This window comes from Dendronephthya gigantea, unplaced genomic scaffold, assembly GCF_004324835.1.
Source record: "Dendronephthya gigantea isolate DGI-Jeju-01 unplaced genomic scaffold, DenGig_1.0 000064F, whole genome shotgun sequence".
NCBI lineage: Eukaryota > Metazoa > Cnidaria > Anthozoa > Malacalcyonacea > Nephtheidae > Dendronephthya > Dendronephthya gigantea.
In genome coordinates this window covers 661523-676963 of record NW_021163074.1, presented here as the reverse complement: position 1 = coordinate 676963, position 15441 = coordinate 661523, and the positions used below count along the sequence as shown (strand labels likewise).

Sequence of the window (15441 nt, the reverse complement as noted above, 5' to 3'; positions counted from 1 at the left end):
AAAAAAAAAAAAAGAATATATATGTATATATATTATATATATATACATATTAAAATATATATATATATATATATATATATATATATATATATATATATATATATATATATATATATATATATATATATATATATACACCCGTTTGCAAAAACGTTGGCCGCAGATAGATATATAGATAGATACTCGAAATCTAATTAGAATTGCATATGTGGTGTAATATGATTGAAATCCCATGCAAATGTAATCATATGCAATTATAATAAGACCTCGAGTATCTATCTATCTATCTGTGGCCAACGTTTTTGCAAATGGGTGTATATATATATATATATATATATATATATATATATATAATATATATATAATATATATATATATATATATATTATATATATATGTATATAAATATATATATATATATATATATATATATAAATATATAACTGTGACGTAGTTAAATACGGTCACATACACTTTTCAAATACTAGTATATTTCGCGCCAAAACACACTTGCGACGACAAAAATTATAAAAAACAAAGCAAAACCGAAGCGAATTTTCAACTCCGTCGCTCACGCCGGAGTAATGAATCCATCAATAACGACAAAACGTGCTAAAAACATCCCATTGATGCTGTAAATCGACAAGCAATTACTTTTCTGGACATCCCCTAAGTTATGTCTCGTATACAAGTTTAGTTAACTCTCGTAGCTTAGTTAACCCTCGCGTTTAGGTGTGCTTATTAGTTACCGTTGAAACGTTTTTTTATTTAGAATATAAAAAAGTTTTATTTGAAAGAAGCAAGAAATGATGCGAAAGGTATTGTTTAGGAATGTGATATTTAACAAACGTCGTGAAATTGTAATACTTAGGATAATCATGCATTTCAGTAAAATGTTATTTGACCATCCGAAAACCTCTTCTATATTTGTACTGCTGCATGTATGTATATACCGTATAAAATCTCTCTGTCTCTCGAATTAGCTCGATTGTCAGTGATCATTAAAAATTTTCACTATTTCAGTTCTTCAAAAAAAAGTCAAAATTGGCGCCAGAACGTGCTGAAGGTACAGTCAATCAAACAATCAAAAACTTTATTTAACCACGGTAAATCTAGACTATAGTATTACTCTAAATATTCATCAAACATTTAAGTGACAAATCACATGCAATGATTACAAATTACTCAATTATTTGGATGTCAAATATACACGGGACAAGTGCATTAGACTACAAGATTTAAAATACTGCATGAGATTCATGCATATTCTGATTTCCAAGATTGAACATGATTACAGCCTTTTGCTTTTTCCGGCGTGTCGAAAGAATATCCAAAACTATTTTACTGAAAATGCATGTCGCTGGAACTTGCATCATATCGAGATTTGGTAATTATCCTCGCTGCTCTATCAGTTTGTAGTTTTTGCAATCTATCTTTTAAATGTAACGTGATATTCAAACCAACCCTGACTGAGCTACAATAATCAAAATACGGTTGAATTAAAGCTCCAATGAATTTTGAGGGCAGTGCTTGTTAGCTTGTATCTATGAACTAGCGTAACAAGCGTATCCTTTTAAGAGCTCCAACCGGTGGCTCCAACGGGCAACGATCGGCGCAATCCTTTTGGATGGAAATGCTTCCGCATATCGCGCCCTAGCCTCCTCCACAGGCCTCTCTAGCTTCCCCAAGGGCTTCTCTTGCTCGTTCCCGTCAGTTTCAATATTTATTTGTTTATTATTGTGTATCACGTAAACATAACAATGAAAGCTAAAGTATTGTATCTATTTTTTATTATTAATGATAATGGTAATATTCGATCTAAATTAAATGAAACAAGGCGCCTGTTCTGGCGTCAACTCCGGCGTGCCGCGCACGTGCCAGTCTTCAATATAAAGCTTCCTTGAGAACCTAAATTTTTTCGACATTCAGAAGCACACGTTCACCGATCGGACTACCCATGTTTGTGCGACGTTAGATCTGTTGATTTTAGAACCGCGATAAACGAGAATCAGCTTGAGCGAAAATACGGTAGCCCAGACGCGACAGCCTTAAAACACTTAGTGAATATATATATTCTATATGACGGCTTTATTTTTTAACTAAATAACACAATACCTGAATGACTTGCCATGACGTTCATAACAACGTTTTATAATAACATCATTTGGTTTCAATTTAACCAACCGTCTCTTAATTGTGTCTAGAATATCTAGGTTCGGAAATCCAATATCTTGAAATCCAATAAATTGCTTATCTATGAACACAGTTAAAGCAGAAACGAAATTACCTTGATCCATAAGCTCAGACGCCATATTGTCACCATAGTTTACATCTTATTTTATTTTCAAACTTTTATTTTCAAACTTTTATTTTCAAACTTTTGTTTTCAAACTTATCATTATTAAGCATTCATTTAATAAAAACAGATTTTTAAGGCGCTGTTCATTTGATCTCGGTTCGTTATAACGCACGCTCCGGTACAAAGTTTGATCTCGGTTCGTTATAACGCACGCTCCGGTACAAAGTTGGATCTCGGTTCGTTATAACGCACGCTCCGGTACAAAGTTTGATCTCGGTTCGTTATAACGCACGCTCCGGTACAAAGTTGGATCTCGGTTTGTTATAACGCACGCTCCGGTACAAAGTTTGATCTCGGTTCGTTATAACACACGCTCCGGTACAAAGTTTGATCTCGGTTAGTTATAACGCACGCTCGGCCGGAAAAGTTAACCCTGGAGACCGAGGAAAAGTTAACCCTGGAGACAAAGTTAGTGTTTACATGGATAAAAGTTGTTCCTACCACTAGAGTTACCCTCTTTCGTAAACAGAGTTTCCCTGTCCCAAATATTGGTGACCCTAACAGCGGAGGCGTGTTTAAAACTTCCAATGAAACTTGCGTTTCAGCTGCTACGATGATAAACATGAATTTACCCGTGAGATCATGTATAAGTAGTCCATCTTCCGAGTTGGCCCGGCAAAGCAGGCCGAGAAATGGTTTGACATTTGAATTTGTGTGGTTTGTTCTGTTAACGTTAATTTAATCCATGAACGCTCAAGTTCGGATAGACACAATGTTATAATCATTAAAGGACGAATCGAGACGCCAAACACGCCAACACCCAGCTTTTCCCGTTGGGCCATCCCGCAACACAGTATTGTCCTCCGCGAGGTTTTTTTGCATAATCCTGCGAGCTCGCCATATTTAACTTGGAGTGTATCGTTTTGCTCAGACTACCTAACAGACTAACTCCACGGTTCTTCTTATATGATTGCCGAGCAAGCAAGTTACAGTTTTCTCTGATTATACTTGCGTGGGAAATAACGACAGAATGCGTCAAGATCGATGCTGCGCTATTTCCCGAAAATTATTAATATTCAAGACCTTTATAAATCATTCCGATCTTCAAAGACATCTGTGATGAAGAGCATTTGACTCCACAACCATCTGTCATGTTCTCTCAAGTAGAATCATCCACCAGAATGGTACACTATCAGCCGAACATGGAGATTCCATCCACGATCTTCGCCGTGAGATCGCAAAACAACGTCAAGGTAGGAATTCGTTGCTGCTACAAAACTTGAGATCCAGCATGAGTGAGCAGCAGATTCAAGCAAATGACCTCGCCCAGTTGAAAGGATCCTCAGCTTGGCTAACAGCTCTGCCACTTGCTGATGAGGGCTACATCCTGACCAAGCGCGACTGCACGAGTTCTTTGATGCAATCTACATGCGTTATCGATGGTCTTTGAAACGCCTTCCATCTTTCTGCGCCTGTGGAAAATCGTTCACGGTGGATCATGCCTTGTCATGCCTGAAAAGAGGCTTCATCCATCGAAGACATGATGAGATCCGTGATCCACTTGCTCCCGCTATCAATGACGTTGCTTACGATGTTTCAATTGAACCTGCCCTTGCTCCTTTGACTGGCGAGGTTCTTCCATCCAGTGCTAATTCAGCCGATGACGCCAGAGTGGACCTTGCTGCGAGAAGTTTTTGGCAGAGATGTGAAAAAGCATTTTTTAATGTAAGGGTGTTTAAACCATACGCCTCAATACATCGACGCCAGACTTTGAGCAGCTTGTTTAAAGCCAAGGAACGGGAAGAAAAGAAACGACATTACAACCAACGGATTGTTAAAATCAAGCATGGCTCTTTCACTCCGGTCGTCTTCAGCGCCTTAGGCGGATGCGGAAGATAGACCCAACATTTTTTCTCCTTTCTGGGTGCGCAGCTAGCTGACAAATAGAATCATTCTCCATCAATGGTGATTAGCTGGTTACGACGAAACATCGCTTTTGCTTTGCTTAGAGCTCGTGTGGTGTGTGTTCGTGGCAGTCGAAGTTGGAGGACCGCGTCCATCACATCAACTAATGACATTACTTTGTCTCACATTAGGGAGTAGTCTAGTTAAGTAGTTTTTGTAAATAGTCTGCAGAACCTTTATACTTATTTTTAATGCTTGATCGATTATTGTAAATTTCCCTAGTACTAATAAACGTATTTCCATATAAAAAATTGCCTTGTGGCTTACACCTGCACGATCACGCAGCGTCCCGTCGGGCTCTGCGGTAAACAAATTAGACGGGAAGACTTGGCACCCGTCCGCAATTTTTTTATCCGAAAGCTTGTTTTTGAATAAATAAACTTGATTTTAAATTATTATTTGAATCAGGGAAACATATTTGAAAGCTCTAAAATGGAAAACACTGAACAAATGCATTTTTGGTTATTGGAAAATTAAAATGGAGCAAAGTTTGCAAAGAGTAAAATACGAGAGTAGTTTAAATTGCTTTAAGACCGCGCACACGGTAAAATCGCCACGCGCGTAGCAAAAATGATCAAACTAGATATTTGTCTTTCCTACAACGAATGACAAAAGTCGCCGGGAAGGTTGCGCGCACGCGAGAGCAACTAGCTTACCAATGACATGCACGCGTACGAATGACATTTTGCTACGCGCATAGCTCTCGTGTGCGCCGGCCTTTAAGTTGTCCTAGTAACCTCCACTGCATGCCAATTTTAAACCCCGTATCGCACTCGTAGCAATTTATTCACCCTTACGTAATTACGAAGCATTACAATTTTACTGTTCTTTGCAGAAAAAATGGCAAAAACCATTTCAGCTGTGGGACGACCATTTGCCTTAGGGATGCTTTACGATCGTCGCTCTGAAAAGTTGATTCTTGCTAAAACATTGTGGTCTCCGGATCATTTGAAAGCCGCTCTCGACACTCGACCCCAACCATTCACTAATTCTGAAGTTTTCACAGAAAACACGGTGGAAGATAAGACAAGTGCTCTTGACATAGAAGCAAGTCTGAAGTTAAGTTTTCTGTCTGGGCTAGTGAATGTAGAAGGCGCTGCAAAGTATCTAAATGATACCAAAACATCAAAGAATCAATGTCGGGTTGTCCTGAAATATGAAACCACTACAGAACTCAAACAACTCACCATGGAACATTTAGGAACGGGGAAAATTCAATATCGTGAGGTGTTTGATACTGATGAGGCAACCGATGTTGTGGTTGGTATACTGTACGGAGCAAAGGCATTTATGGTATTTGACAAGGAAGTCTCTAAGGACGAAACGGTAAAAGAAGTACATGGAAACATGGATGTTTTGGTTAAATCATTGCCAGGCATTACGGTTGATGGGCATGGATCTGTTAATATCAATGAAACACAAAAGAAGAACACCGAAAACATGCGATGCAAGATGTATGGAGATTTCCGTACCAGCGAAAGTCCAACAAATTACGAAGATGCGGTGAAAATTTACAAACAGTTACCTTCCCTGATTGGCGAGAACGGAGAAAAAGCAGTTCCAATTAAAGTATATTTGTGTCCATTGAGTTCAATCGACAGCAGATGCCAAAAGATGGTGAGGGAAATTAGTTTAAATATAGTTGGCAGGATTGCTGAAGTTCAAGAACATCTCCAGTCTGTGATGTCAGAATGTAATGACATGGTTAAAGAAGAAATTTGTTCCCGTTTCCCAAGATTAAGAAAACAACTTAGTAGTTTTTATAAAACTATCGAGCATTACAAGGTTTCTCTCGAAAAGAAAATACTAGTAGTTCTTCCCCAAATTCGAGGTGGTGGAGTAGAAGAAATTGAGCTGGCTCAAATCATTGAAGAAAACGAAGCATCGCCGTTTTCTTTCACGTGTATTGAAGGTTGGCTTAACGGTAAGAAACAAGAAATCGAGAGATTGCAGGGAATGATCCAATCGCTGGGAGAAACTCCTATCGTCAATCCAGAAAAGGTAAAAAATCATCTGTCAAATCCGGCAATCGAGTTTATAGTTTGTTGTACGTTCCGAATTGCTTGCGAAGAAGACGAACGAATTTTGAAAATGAAGGGTTATCTCAACGACGGCGCTGTATCAAATGAAAGTGTTGAAAGAAAATTTGAAGAAAATCCGACTTCCGGAACGGTGCGTGAAGCATTGAGGAATTTCATGATTTTAAAATCGGTGAATGAAGAAATAAGCTCGATTGAATTTCTCGCAACAGATGAGCCGCTGTCCCCTGACTACGATGGTAAAATGGGGGCTTTTCTTTGTTTCTACGCAGCAGGAAAAGTTGAGGACGAGAATCTGACCTCACAGCCACCGCCTAACAACCTGAAATTAGAAGAAGCAGAGGAAAGTGCGTTGCAAATTTCCTGGGATGGTCAATCTGGGAATACTGTTACGAGTTACAAGGTTCAATACAAGGACGAAGCTGGCGGAGACACGTGGTTAAGTGTTGATGTTAAATCCAGCGGCGAAGTTCGGAATTCAGTCACTCTTACAGAGCTTAAACTAGCAACGAAATACTTCATCCGAATCTGCGCAGTACGAAAAATCATTGTTAGTGAGTACAGTGAGATATTTTCTGCCAGTACGAAGCCGGCCAGTCCTCCTGGTAAACCAGAGCTAAAAGAAGCTACATCTGAATCACTAACAATTGTTTTCAAAGAACCACAACGTCTCGGAAAGGATGTTCAGATCGTCAACTATAAAGTCGAGTGGAGCCAAGATGACTGGAAAACTCGCAAGATGGAACAGACCCACGATGCAAGATATACTGTAAAAAATCTTCATCCGTCAATGTCATTTGTCTTCAGAGTCACAGCAGACTGTGGTGATGCTGGAGAAAGCAACAACAGTCCTTCAAGCGACGTATTTTCGACCTTCGCCCGAAAGCCAACGTTTCAACCTTACAAAATCCTTGGTTTGTGCCAGATTGTCCAGCCACTTCAGGACGGCGAACCTACTGTCTACACTCTTCCTTTAACTTCAGTATTCGAAGATAGTGGTCTTCAATTACGTAAATACGAGATAAACCTCAACGACGGAGGAAACGATGCTCTGAGAGCAAGTAAACTAAATAAAGTTATAATGATGGTTGGATCAACTGGATCAGGAAAAACTACCACAGTAAATGCTATGGTTAATTATATTCTCGGGGTCGAGTGGAAAGATTCTTTTCGACTGAAAATGATTCATGAAGATTCTTCCAACCAAGGATCAGAGAGTATCGGGGACCAGACACGCAGCCAGACGCATTTTGTCACCTGTTACAACTTGCTGCATTCGAAAGGTTTCAAGGTAAGATGATTATTCTGAACTTTGTCAGTTTGTCTATCTTACTTAAGGCCGTGTTACACGATGCGATTTTTCTTCTAACTTACAATCAGATTTAACTCTTGAGAAATGCAAATTTGCCAACAGCGAGACTTGTACTTCACGGACGTATACATATATAGGTTTCAAAAATTCTCCACTAATTTACATCGATGGTATTCGGCGGCTCCTTGGCTTTTAGCAAAATTTGCAAACATCACGAGTATACTATTACCGTATAACCGTATAACCGTAGTATTGTAGTACAGAATAATTATGTACTCACCCGAATTGTACTCGCCATTTTTTTTGAAACAGAGAAAAATTTTGGAAAGGTTGATAGGCTAAAATTGACGTGTAGTATTAACTTATAACAGCTATATAATCTTATTCGAGTGGTATTAATGTCATTACTGTTGGCGTATATGCAGTCGGCAAAACTGCACTACGACATTGCAAAACTTGTAAGCAGCACAGTTCACAGGACTATACATCGCAGTTATATATTGCTGTAAAACCTCCGTACATAATTATATTGAGTATAAACCGCTATAAGATATTTTGTAAAAATCGACTTTTCCTATGCAGGTACCGTACAATCTTACTATTGTGGACACCCCTGGGTTTGGAGACACGAAAGGAATACAACAAGATAAAGTGATAACGGATCAAATTCGCAAGTTTTTCGAAACCAGTGGAGATGGAGGGATTGATCATATTGACGCCATCTGTTTTATAGCTCAAGCTGGGATACCAAGGCTCACACCCACCCAACGTTACGTATTTGACAGCATTCTGGCCATGTTTGGCAAGGATATTGAGAAGAACATAACAGTTCTATTCACCTTTGCCGATGGCGATAAACCCCAAGCATTAGCCTCTCTTCAAAAGGCCGGAGTTCTTAGTAAGGAGGATATGTACTTCACGTTGAATAACAGCGCACTTTTCGCTGACAACTCCGAAAGTAATAATTTTGGCTCAATGTTTTGGACAATGGGAATGAAAAGTTTTGAAAACTTCTTTAATTGTCTTAATGGAATGGAAAGCAGAAGTCTTGTTCTGACAAAGGAAGTCTTGCAGGAAAGAGTGGAACTTGAACTTCGAGTGAGTGGCTTGCAGGATAAAATAAATTGCGGACTAAACACACTTAGCCGCCTTCAGCAGGAAGAGAGAATATTCAAACAACATGCCACCGAGATTAATGACAACAAAAACTTTAAGTACACTGTAACTGAAGAAACAAGAGTGAAAGTTAAACTGGACTCTGGTATGTACGTAACAAACTGTCCCACTTGCAATAATACCTGCCATTACCCTTGTGGTATCCCAAAGAGTGAAGATAAAGAAGGCTGCGCAGCCATGATCAATGGACAATGCGGGAAATGCCCCAAACAATGTCACTGGTCGATTCACGTAAATGACAACTATCGAATGGAAACTGAATTGGTAGAAGTTGAAAAGGAGTACGACGGCCAGAAGACGAAGTACCACGAAGCAGTGGAAGGGAAAACCAAAGTCGAAGCAGAAATCGAAAGTCTTGAAGCGGAATTCAAGGACACTCAAAACATTGTTCTTACGTTTGTGACAGAAATGCAACGTGGTTTACAACGGCTGACGAAAATCGCCCTGAAGAAAAATCCCCTCCAACAACTCGATTACCTTGATCTTCTTATCCAATCAGAAGAATTGCAAGGCAAACCTGGCTTCAAGGATCGTATAAAGGCTCTTAAAGATACTCGTAAACGAGCTGAGCAGATTAATAACATGGCCAATCCTGGCTTTGATCCATGGAAAGATTACCGCGAAAACGACGAAACACGAAGGTTCCTACAAAAAGAAAACGAAAACCAGAAGACAGGTACCTGGAAGCGTGTTGTTGGCGGAGTTATGAACGCAATTATTAAGGCTGTAAGTTAATTCAGTGATTATGGTTAATTTAACAATATTTCATAATTTCCGAATAATCATATATATTATTATTATTAATGGTTTAAAATACACACCTTGACAATTAATTGAATTACGGTGCGTTTACAAAAATTATGGAAGTAGCTATTATTTACAGTATATTTACACATAAAAAAGTCAAATCTAAGTTTAAAAACTTATTGCACTACTACAACGATACTCATATTAAAATATTACACCTGAAATTATTTACTGTTATTCAATAAAACAACTGTACTAGGAAAGAAACTACGGCGGTATCTTTCTGTTCGACATTTTATTGTTGTTAATGTGTTCGAGTTTCTAAGTTCATAATCATTTGTACAAGCCCTGGTCAATGGAACATATTTTGCCAAAGGTCCTCCTTTTTCTATACTTTTCATTGTATCAAGGCAAAGTTGCTAGGAAGCGGGTGCAGCGCGCCTCCCCCCAATAATAGAGAGCTTTAGATTTGACTACGGCTCCCGCTACGGCTACGAGACTGTGGCACGAAACAAACGGCTGTATGCGGTTGTATGCTGTATCCTGTCAAATATTTCGGAAATTTCACGCCTACTATTTCGAAAAATACACATTATCAAAGGACCACGGTCATGAAAAACAGTTCTCTCAAATTATTTTCTAGAAAAAAACGAGAAAATGTCAACTTTTATTGCTTTTTAAATCACGTAGTTAGGACAACGAAGTTTTCTTAAAATACCGCAGTCATGCAGATGAGCGACGGCTACGAGTCTCTGGCGTCAATACGAAGTATCACGTAGCCGTAGCGGGAGCCGTGGTCAAATCTAAAGCTCTCTAATTTATATGGGAGGTGGGCGATACCATTGAGCGATACCATACAAGGACCATTGGCTGAGGATGTGTCTGAAGATCAAGTACGAGCAGACACAACCAAAGACGCATTTGCCGAACTGATTCAAGTACTAGATGATCGAAGTCTCGCTTATTATCCGAGACGCAGTAATGTATGTGTGTATATAATTATTTTGTAGATAGTACTCGGGAAGGGAAGGATTTTTTCCCGAGTACCATCTACAAAATAATTAATCCACCTATTGAGCTGATAAGCTCTTGATATCGAAGAAATTAGTATTGTTTCGAAATATCAAAAACCCGTGTTGGCCATGTAGCTCAGTTAGCAGAGCATCGGACTAGTATACCGAAGGCCGTGGGTTCAAATCCTGCCGTGGTCAAGTAGAATTTTCTGCTTGCCATTGGCTGCCACTCGGTGTCATATCCTACTAAAATCCATGTATGTATGTATACGTCTTTATTAAAAATGTTGCAATGATGGAGTTGGAACAAACGTGCAACTTTGCATTGCATATAAATTACAAAACTAGATTATTTACATAATTTAAACATCATTATTATATATATATATATATTATTATATATATATATATATATATATATATATATATCAGTCTGTTGTGTTAAACTTTAATATCGCTAACCATTAACAAAACAGGAAGGGGTCAAGAACTGTCCCTACTCCTCTACTGATGCTAACGAAGTTGGCAACAATTCCATCTACGGCAACTCTCTGTCTCCTACACGATACGAAATTGATAAGCCAATTGATGATATATGGGTTAAGGTTTGTCGATTTAAGTTTCTGTGTTAAAATATCATGGGGAATGCTATCAAACGCTTTGCTGAAGTCGAAGGATATTACACGAACGAAATTAGCCTTGCCCTTATCGTCTAACCATTTTAGCCAATGATGCTTATGAGAGCTACAGTGGTGTTCGAATTTTCCTTATAAGCGTACTGGTGCCCATCAATAATTAGCTTTGAAGGATGACGAATCTCTTCTTCAAATATAAACCTTTTAAAAAAGTCGCATAATAATAGTAGTTAGCGATATCGGTCTTAATTGATTGCATACAATTAACGGAGATTCCTTTGGCAATGGAGCGTAAAATAGCCAATTTCCACAAGCTAGGTACACGTTGCTGTTTCAAAGAAGAATTCAATACATTAGTAATAACTGGTGCGAGATAGAAAGCAAAATCCCTCCAAAACCAGTATGGAATTCCATCCGTACAAGGTGATATTTGTTTTGGTCTCCTCATGAAATTTTCAACAGTTTTAATGTCGACAATTGGAACTCGAACTCCTCAGGAATTCTCAATGGGATCAGGTCTCACGTATTCATTATCAGTGTTTATATCTTGAAAATAAGAATTCATTTCTTCTGGATCGATGATATTACTAATATTTTCCGACCTCGATCCTCTTCCAGTAATTTGGTTGCCGGTTTTCCACCGTCTTCGAGAGCCTTGCCTGTAATTAGTTTATCATTTTGGATGGCTTTCACCTGATTTTCTCGGATGAGCTTATTTATCTTCTGTTGAAGGTCAGTATTAACGCCTCTCTTAAGTTCTCTGTTCCGTATATTACACAAATGCTTTACTAGAGGGGACATAAACGGTGGATCACGAGTTGACTTTTTGAGCAAGGGAAAGCACTCATTGAACATATTACAAAGAGTTTCAATTAGCAGCTCGACGCCTTCATAAACATCATCAATGTTTGCATCATAAATCCGGCTCCGGTCATGTACTACCAATTTATTCATGTACTACCAATTTACGATGGTACCTCACATCACGAAAATAGACAAAATTTCTCTCAGGCTTAGCAGGTTGCTGCGGGGTCACGACAACCGCAGAATGATCGGACCGTACCAAACATCGACAGACGATAGGAATTTTCCATATAATGTGGATTATTAGTCAAAAATATGTCCAATATCTGGGTACCTCCAGTAGGTTTCTTCACAATTTGATCTAGGTTGTGCTGAATGCAGAAGTCATGTATATGTATGCGTAATTGATTTACATCACCAGCGATAGCTTTTTTGCATTAGGTTGCAATAACAAACTTTTCTCGCAGTAATCAGATAGAAAATCAAGCAAGTCGGATTCATTGTAAGTTGGATCAGGTGGACGATACACTACAGCAAAGGAATACGAACTATTCATGGTCTGAATTTCACACTAGATATATTCAAAATGTTGTCAAGGTCGACGTTCATAATTTTCCAATCGTTTCTACATAAGATGGCGACCCCACCACCAGGCCGAAAATCGCGATCCTTGCGAACTATGGTGTAACCTCTTGGACAAATTAGCGAGGAAGGGATGTATTTATGAAGTCATGTTTCTGTAACCGAAGCAAACATCTATATTGTTATGAAGAAGTTCAGCAGTCAGTGCTGGTAAAGCGTCAGGTTTGACCAACGAACGGGTATTAATGACAATACATTTTGGAATTATCTTTGTTTGAGGGGAGTAGGCAACCCCCCCCCCATATAGCGGCAAATCACGTGATGCGTGGATCCCACGCGGGACGTCGGGAACTGTCGGTTTTTACCGAACGTATGCGCGGCCTCCACGCGAGATGTGTGCACAAGTGTGTTATTGAAACATAGCTTACACGTGGAATGACTTGCGTGGAAAGGCTGTACGCTCACGCTATACATAATTACAAACTAAGGATTTGCGAGAAAAATATTTTATTACTCAAATTACACATGTTACAACATCGAGAATATTTTTTTGAATACCATTGTTCATCTTAAAAGTTGATTTTTCAAATATTCTTTGTATTCTTTGTGATGACTGTTCTCGTGACTTGTAAACTGTTCTCTTGTCGTTTTAACCGTGTACTTAAGGGTGGACGGCGTGGTAAACAAGACAATAAAACCTGACTCGAGTGGGTCATTTTGGTATGAGTTTTCTTTCCAACGAGTTAGCGGGTTCAAGATACTTAGAACATATCATCATCGTCGTCGTCATCATCATCACTGCCTTTATTTTCCTTCACATCTTCAATCTTGTGGTCGTTTAAAAGCCTCTTGATAAGAAACTTTCTGTTATCAACGGCAGCTTCTATTGCTTCTTCTTGGTCAAAATCATCATTTGTAATAAACGCATCTTTTATGCGCATTATTTTCTTATGTACGGATCTTTCTTTAGTTGTCTCATCCACAAAAGGCGCTCTAAATGGATATTTTCTAATTCTTTTTGGAGTCTAGGCATAACATTGAAGTAAGCTTTCTCTTTAGCAGAGTGCCCATCGAAACCACTGTTTAAAAGCTTTCTTTCATTTCCTCGAAAGCTGTGTTACTTCTTTGTTTTGCTTCTTCTATTAACGGTATCCAGGGATCCATTTCTTCTTCACATTCTCATTCACGAGTCAGGTGTCGTCGAACTTCCAGATTGCTGAGTGGAAGTGGTCGAAACATCATCTTGGAAGTCCCTCTCTTGACTGTCCGAGTCTGTTTGAGACATGTTTCTTTCTTGTTCTCGTAGTGAACAATTCTCCCGTTCGTGTCTGCGCTGATTGTAACTGCGGTTAAAGTACCTTCCGCAAAATTGGCAGCTCATTCCCTTAGGGGACGTGTCGCTGTGCTCGGAGGCTTTCGTCTAATTGGATAATGCTTTTCTATGCTTTCTAAAGAAGAAAGCTACGCTACTGGTTGAAACAGAAATTTATTGTAAAGTTCAGCCAATGAAAATCATTCTTGCGAGGAACTGCGACCCTACCCTCCCTTAGGCCTTAGCACTAGAAGTGTGGAAACGCCTTGTAATCGAGCAGCAATGCAATTTTATGGGCAGATGAGCATCTGCTGATGAGCAGTTATGAGCATGTGCTCATCGGCTCATGGCACAAAAATTGTAACGACATCTTTTTAATCTTATCAATATTTATTATATGAGCAGTTTGGAACTGAAATATCTCATTGAGATGACGAGCGTCTGCTCATGAGCAATTATGAGGGCGATGTATCTTCGACCGCATTTATTGTTCTGTGAGTTTATACAGTTTATTTCATTATATTGTCAATGGTTCCAACTCGACAGTCGACACAACAAAAATATCATGCCGACCGTCTAAAGAAACATCAGCATGTTCCGTATCAGAATGCTGAGGCTCCAGCAAATTCTTTTCAGGTTAGTACTTTTAGTCAAACGGTTCCTGACGTTTATACAAAAATAAGGTAACTGTACAATAATACTGCGGAAGAACTAAACTGACTAGAGGATTGAAGCAATTGCGTATAGAATATGCCCATCCACTAAGATTACAAAGCTATACATCGAATAGAGTATCGTGAAATAACGTATCGCGTTAATGCATGTGCATTAGAAATTTCTGTAATGTGAACAACTAGAACTTAGTGCATATTCGGTTTGTGCTGTTCTTAAATTACTGCTGGTGGAGTAAATTCTTTGCAGCCCCGCCAACAGTCCAAAACACGACATTTTCCTTCTGATTTTCATTTTCTTTTTCAAGATACTTTCGTGCAAATTTTGCCAAAAGCTATAAGGAGCCGCCGAATACCATCGATGTAAATTAGTGGAGAGTTTTTGAAACCTGTGTATACTACGTCCATGAAGTACAAGTCTCGCAGATGGAAAAATTTTCATTTCTTAAAAGTTAAATCTGTTTGTAAGTTAGAAGAAAAATACCATGATGTAACACGGCCTTAAGTAAGATAGACAAACTGACAAAGTTCAGAATAAGCATCTTACCTTAAAACCTTTCAAATGCAGCAAGGTGTAAAAGGTGACAAACTGCGTCTGGCTGCGTGCCTGGTCCCTGATACGTAACCAACTGTCCCACTTGTAATAATACCTGACATTACTTTTGTGGTATCCCATAGTGAAGATAAAGAACGCTGCGTAGCCAAGAACGAAGGACAATGCGGAGAATGCCCCAATCACTGTTACTGGTCGATTCATGTAAATGACACCTATCGAATGGAAACTGAAGCGTTGAAGTCGAAAAAAAATATGATGGCCAAGAAGGGAAAACCAAAGTCGAAGCAGAAATCGAACGTCTTCAGGCGGAATTCAACGACACTCGGGAAA

General features: G+C 38.9%; 1 protein-coding gene across 1 annotated transcript; it reads left to right on the top strand.

The window, feature by feature from the left end:
- The first annotated feature begins 749 nt into the window (after positions 1–749).
- On the top strand, positions 750–9808 carry LOC114530661. The gene is made up of 4 exons (XM_028552260.1): positions 750–818; positions 1024–1066; positions 5100–7594; positions 8198–9808. The coding sequence occupies exons 1-4, from the start codon at positions 807–809 to the stop codon at positions 9524–9526; spliced, it is 3879 nt and encodes a 1292-aa protein (XP_028408061.1). The 5' UTR covers positions 750–806; the 3' UTR covers positions 9527–9808.
- The last annotated feature ends 5633 nt before the right edge of the window (positions 9809–15441 follow it).

Bases quoted from the DNA above. Each gene is read 5' to 3' on its own strand.
- LOC114530661 (XM_028552260.1), top strand. The intron at 1,067-5,099 runs GTACAGTCAATC...TGTTCTTTGCAG, and splicing joins GGCGCCAGAACGTGCTGAAG to AAAAAATGGCAAAAACCATT. The intron at 7,595-8,197 runs GTAAGATGATTA...TTTCCTATGCAG, and splicing joins TGCATTCGAAAGGTTTCAAG to GTACCGTACAATCTTACTAT.